We start from the raw sequence: 6,443 nt of genomic DNA on the forward strand, positions 1-6,443 counted from the left end.
GACGCTCCGACTGCAGGACTCAGGACACGTGTTCCCACTTTCCTCTCCCTCCACATGAACCCGTGTGTGGAGCAGTCAACATGACGCCCCGACTGTAGGACTCGGGACACAGGTTCCCGCCTTCCTCTCCCTCCATGTGAACTCCTGTGTGTGAAGCACAGTCAGTGTGACACTCCGACTGCAGGACTCAGGACACGTGTTCCCACTTTCCTCTCCCTCCACATGAACCCGTGTGTGGAGCAGTCAACATGACACCCCGACTGTAGGACTTGGGACACATGTTCCTGCCTTCCTCTTCCTCCATGTGAACCCATGTGTGTGAGCACAGTCAACGTGACGCCCCAACTGCAGTAATCAGGACGCTGAGGTGAGGCAGGACAGAGAGGGAGATGGACACGCAGAGGGAAAATGAGGAGGGAGGGGCCAGGTACTACGTCTCGCTGCAGGTGCCAGGCATCCCCTACAGCTCCAGTTTCTCCAGCTGTGTCTCCCAGCGAGGTGAGGACTACCCACTGCTTCATGACTGACCACACAGCCTGAGCCCCCCTGGCCTCCTCACTGCCCCACGGGCAGTATTCTGTGCTGGTGTGAGAGGCAAGCCCAGTGCAGCCAAAGGGCCCCAGGCCTACTCAGCTCATGACGAGCCTTTCCAGGGAGCCTCCTGGTCACCCTGTCTCTTCCACGGTTGCCTCCAATCCCACATGGCTGATCTCCACTCCTCCGTGTCTCCCTCCTTCCCATGACTGTTGTGCATGTGATCTGGTCTCTGCGCTTTGTTTCTTCCCTCCGGCAAGCCGCTGACACTGGCAATTTGCCTGGGAGTGGTGTTTCAGGTGGGTTTGGCACTTCCTCAGTGGTGGCCCTTCTTCCCTGCTTCATCCAGGATGGCGTCTAACTCCCGCTGAGACACCTCGGACACACGAGTCTACAGAAATGAGTCACAGGCTTCCTCATCGACATCTCCTTTCTTCACTCCGATGTAACTGTTCTGTAACTGAAGAACACACTGAGGGTTTCAATGTCTCACACAGGTTGACGGAAACCCTGGTGGCACAGTGGCTAAGTCCCTCAGCTACTAATCTAAAGCTACACGGTTTGAGGCCGACATCCTCTCCACAGGAGAAAGATGGGGGCAGTGTGCTTCCGTTAAGAGGACAGCAGGTGTGGTGTGGGCTTTGCTTCCATGAAGACTGACAGCCCTGGAGGCCCTGAGGGGCAGTTCCACTCTGTCCTCTAGGGGCGCTGTGGGTCGGAATCGACTCCACGGCAGTGGATTTGGCTTTACTGGTTGGGGCTTGCTCTAAGGCCCAGGTTCGATGTGTCCTGGTGAAGGTTTCACATGAAACCATCCCAGGTCAAGGAGGTGCCACAGGGCACGATGGGCCAAGCTAGTGAAGGCTGGGGCAGGAGTGAGGCAGTTGAGAACTCCCGCTGCAGATGGTCCTCAAGGAGGTGCCCCTCCCAGTAGGTCTAAATGCTCCTCACTGCAAACCGCTCACAGCTCGTCCAAAACGCCTGAGAGTCTCATGTCGGGAGACGTCTTGCCAGCACCTCTCCCATCTTCACTCTGAGGGCGTTTGTCCCCCTGGCACTGAGTCACGTGGCTTCACTGTCTGCTGGCTGCATCCTCTCCGAGAGAAGCCTGCGCCCCTTGTCTCGGCAGCTCCATCCACCAGGAGTCCTTCCGGCAGCCGTCTGCCGCTGCTGTAGGCGGAGGCCGCGAGGAACATCTGCTGGGCCAAGGTGGCTGATGGTGACACCCTGTCACCCTGTACTAGCCATCAAGGAGAGGAGCTGACATCTCTACATGTGGACCTGTCCGCTTCTCCTTCAGTGCTAGCTTCCGCCAGCTTGGTGGATGTTTGAGCTCAGGCTTAGGGCCCCTTGAGGAACGGCTTTAGACGACAGGTCTCTTCACTGTCATGCCTCCTGTTCCAAGTCGACCGTGTGGCGTTAGCACAGCACAGCTGCTTCTCCTGTCCCCCAGCGTCTACTCCTCCTCTAACTGGTCTCCATCTTGCAGGGAGGCCGTGAAGATCTGAGGGGCGGTCCCCAGAAAGAGGAGGTGATGGAGGACTGCTCGAGGTGGCTCGAGGTGACAAAGCAGGGGCAGAGCAAGGGTGAGGCACAGCCAGTAGGAGCTGGTTACCCCACGTCTGCTACGGCTTCATTTCTGTTGACTCTGCGTGAAGCCTGTGCGGTAACGGGATCTGGGGGTTTATGGCTTCCACTGACTGGGGAAAATTCCAGCCTTCACGTGCTCACGTCCGTCCTCCATCCACACCTTCTCCATGTCCCTGGGGCTCCACTCCCACATACACCAGACACTGGATGTGGCACTGCAGGCCAGTCCACGTTGCAGTCTGCTGCCTTCTGGGTCTCGTTCTGAAGAGATTGGAATGCTTAGCCTTCAACTGTCTTTTCGCTGCACTGTCTAATCTGTGGTTAATCACACCCAGTGTGTTTCTGCCTTGGATCCTGCATGTCTGCTGCTGTGTTGGTCCCTCTAGGGAAGAACCAGGGGCTGGGCCACAGCAGACAAAGCTGAGAGCCAGAGAGGGCAGTGACAGGAGGTCGAGGAGGGTGGCTGAGGGGTCGGAGCACAGGAGGGGAGGGAACGATGTACCCTGAGCACCGGGGCTGAGGGCCTCGACCCTGGTGTGACAGGGGTGGCCGGCCACACGGCCTCAGTGCTTCAGTGACATGGTGGAGGAGGGGCTGCCGAGGCAAGCAGGAGAGGAAAGGCACTGGGACACTATGGCTCTGCGACTGCACAAAGGACATAGCTTCACTGGCACTGCTGTTAGCTGTCGGGTGCCATCAGGTCCACCAGGTGCCTCCTAGTGACCCCAGGTACCTAGTGACCCCAGGAATGAAACAAGGCCTCACAGTCCAGCTGACATCAGAGACCTTCAAGGTTACCTGTGCACTGCACAGACACCTTGCAATCCAGGACAGGCAGGCCACTCCCCAAGGACACTCTGCTCACCCCACCCTTAACACACACAGGCAGGTCTCCCTCCACACACACCCACCACATGCCAGGCTCCTGCAAGGAACGTCACGTTCCACGGAGACATCAGATTCAACCAGCATGTGCTGACGTCAGGAGTGATGGGTGAGGGACCAGAGCTTGGGGACCTTACAGGAATACCAGCTGTCTGTGAAGAGAGCTCTGGGCCCCCTAAACACAGGCCTTAGACGTCAGTCCCTGAGCCAGGACAGGCTCCTCAAAGCCCACTCCAATGTCCCCCTCCAGAAGGCTTCCTCCTTCCCGGCACCTGCACGTCCGGGGGTTACTGCCCTTCACAGGGCCACCCTCTCACAGGTGCACCAACCCAGTGAGGAGGAATGGGTCTGCCCCAGCTCTACCGAGGCCTGTCCACTGCCCTGTGCTGCAGCACAGGGCCAGCCCTAAAAGGACCTGCTCCTCAGGCCAGGAGAGCATGCTCACTGTGACACAGACAGCTGGGCACAGCCCCGACCCCTCTTACCTTCTGGCATGCCTCCCGCCCATCACGGCTGCAGGGTACCCTTCCTTGGCGTCCCACCGTCCAGGGACCACCTGGGGAGGAGCAGGTCCAAGACCGCTCGTCTGTGCAGTGCCCCACCCCCCACAGGCCCCGGCGATGACACCAGTGACAGGGCCCAGCAGCACACCTCTCTCTCCCCAGGAGGAATGCTAAGCAGACGCACACACCTGAGCGTGAGCAGACAGAACTCACCGTAAAGTGCTCCTGGGACTTGTAGTTCTCATCCAGGTAGACGCGGGCCCTGTTGTACTCTTTCATGGCATCACTCGAGAGCAGCTCTCTGGAAGGGAAGAGTGAGCCCTTAGACAGGACACCCCCACAGGCCTCCCTCTCCTGGGGAAGCTCACAGGCCACGAGGCTGGGCCACACCTGAAGACAGGCATGGCCAGCCACCGATGGTGTATGACAGCCACAGTTACACATGCGTGCATGTCACTGCTCCGGCCACCTCACCAAGGAAGAGCAGGCTCTGTCGTCACCATGGGCACTGAGAGCTCACCTGGAACCATGGGTCATGAGGGCCGCATCAGTGCTTAGGTCTGTGTCACGAAAGAGACCAGACGTTCACTAGCAAGCTCCCACAGGAAGAGCCATCGCACTAATGCCCAGAGCCCAAGTCACCATCGCCACTTGTCCCTCAAAGAGGAAAAAGTGAGGAGAGGGAACAGGCTGCCTGGGCCACACAATCACAAAGGAAAGAAAGTGCTTCAGAATACCCCTGACCCCGTGTGCCAGCCACACCCAAGACCAGGTCCCCTGCGCTGCCTCCAGAGTCCCGTCTCCACGGAGGGAGAGCTTATGCAGAAGAGGGAGGCTCATCTGGGGCGTCTTCACCAAGGGCTCTTTCCCTTCTTATCCTTTTCCTCTGAGGGACAAGTGGCAATGGTGGCCTGGGCTCTGGGTGTTGGGACGATGGCCCTTCCCATGGGAGCGCACCGTGAACATCCAGTTTCTTCCTTAAGACAGACATAAGCAGTGACGGGATCTCCATGGCCCCAAGAAGGCAGGGAAGAGGGGTGGAAAGTGGTGCTGCCAGGGAGGAGAGTGGGGTCCAGAATCCCAGCCACCAGCTTGGCAGTGTCCACCCCAGCATGCACCAGGAAGTGAAGACAGGACAGGAGACTGGGGGGCCGACCAAATACTGATGGACGCCCTTCCTAACACGTCCTCCCCTTCCCCCGTTCCTTCCACTAGCTCCGTGTTGAGATGCTTATAAGCTACTTAGGTTTTCCAGCTCCAATTCCACCAACATTATTCCTTGAACTGTCCCATTGTGCACTCTAGGAGACTTGGCTGACACCAGCCTGCACTGAGAGAAGCAGGTTTCTGTGCAGAGTGCCTGACTGCTAGCCTTTCTCTAGAAACCAAAGCTCTTGCAAAGGCCTTCCTAAGGGCTCGTGATAAGGGGCTGGCCTGCCTCGCGGTCATCGAGACTCCAAATGCAGCCCAAGCACCGGCTCCCCCAGAAGCCACAAGGTTGGACGGTTTCTCTAAAGAGCCTGTGTTCCCTGTCTCCAAGTTTAAAACCATTGAGCATCTCAGGGTGCAGAACAGGTGAGAGTGAGACAATAAATCCCACGTGCCCACGAAACTCAGAAAACCAAACTCCCTGCCGTTCAGTCAACTCTCACTCAGAGACCCCCAATGGGATCCCAATGCTGTCAATCTTTATGGAAGGAGACCCCCTCATCTTTCTCCCATGGAGTGCCTAGTGGGTTTGAACCACCGACATTCTGGTTAGCAGCCAACTGCCTTAACCACTGCACCGCCAGTGCTCCTTTTATGTGCACAAGGGTACCTAAGGTAAACGTAACATCACTCGGTCTTGCTTTCTTAGGGAAACAGAACGGCACAGACTCAGGTATACCTGTTCGTACGTGCTCTGAAGCCAAGTACATCCTTCCTTCCCTAGAAGAAACTGCTGCACTGGGTTTGTTATTCAACGCACAAACACACTCAAGACACAGAAGGATATTCCAGAGCTGAAAAGTGCAGCATCCCAAATGAGAAACTCCCTGGACAGACTTAGGAGGTAAGGGAAATATGCAGACCAAAACCAGTGACTTAAACCCACAGCCAGGAACCCATGGGGACGGGCAGCTGAAAGCTCAGGGGCTATGGGCAGCACCCACCCAGCGTCCAACATGCACAAAATGGCAGCTCAGGACCAACCGGACAGAGGGAAGGGAGAGACAGACAGCAAGTCCCAGATCTGACTGAAATGATAAACCACAGATCAAAGTAGCTCAAACCACCACAAGCAGAATCAACAACCCTAAAAATACCCAACTAGAGCCACATAATCAAATCACTGCAGGCCAGCTACCGAGACAACAGCCAGCAGTCCGAGGGGCAGAGGCGCAGCATCCACGAGCAAATTAAGATGACAATGACGGCTACGTTCGTCAGAACAATACCGCCGGCACACAAGGAACAATGCCCTCCCAGTACAGGGAGAAAACAACTGACAAGCTGGGATTCTATTCCAACAGAGCTGCCTTTGACAACACAACACAAGACAGGGCTGTGCTCCCACAAACAAGCCCTGAGCTAACCGAGCAGCCAGGGCCAGAGGCGTGGCCCAAAGCCCTGGGTACAGGGAGGAGGGTGCCAGAGTGAGACCCAACTGGGGAGGCGAACACTGCTTCTCGATTTCGAATCTCATACAGGGATGACAGAGTGCTCACAGCAAAAAGAGCAACAAGGCAGGCATGTAGGGAGCCCCGGTGGCACAGTGCTTGAGGCGCCTGGCTGCCAACAGGAGATGAACGGTTCAAACCCACCAGCCGCTCTGCAGGAGAAAAACGAGGCAGTGCTTCCGTGAAGACTGACAGCCTTGGAGACCCTGTGGGCAGTTCCACTCTGTCCTCTAGGGGCGCTGTGGGTCAGAATGGACTCCACGGCAGTGGG

At 57.1% G+C, this 6,443-nt stretch overlaps 1 protein-coding gene across 1 annotated transcript in view; it reads right to left on the reverse strand.

Moving 5' to 3' along the window:
- The window catches only part of INPP5A (inositol polyphosphate-5-phosphatase A), a 135,442-nt gene that overhangs the window by 126,557 nt on the left and 2,442 nt on the right, over positions 1 to 6,443 (reverse strand). The window contains exon 3 of the mRNA XM_042780401.1: positions 3,726 to 3,813. Within this exon, the coding sequence (XP_042636335.1) occupies positions 3,726 to 3,813 (88 nt within the window). The remainder of the gene's footprint in view (positions 1 to 3,725; positions 3,814 to 6,443) is intronic.

This window comes from Orycteropus afer, unplaced genomic scaffold, assembly GCF_000298275.1.
Source record: "Orycteropus afer afer isolate SDZICR_OR568_19922 unplaced genomic scaffold, OryAfe1.0 scaffold00038, whole genome shotgun sequence".
In the NCBI taxonomy this organism is placed as follows: domain Eukaryota; kingdom Metazoa; phylum Chordata; class Mammalia; order Tubulidentata; family Orycteropodidae; genus Orycteropus; species Orycteropus afer.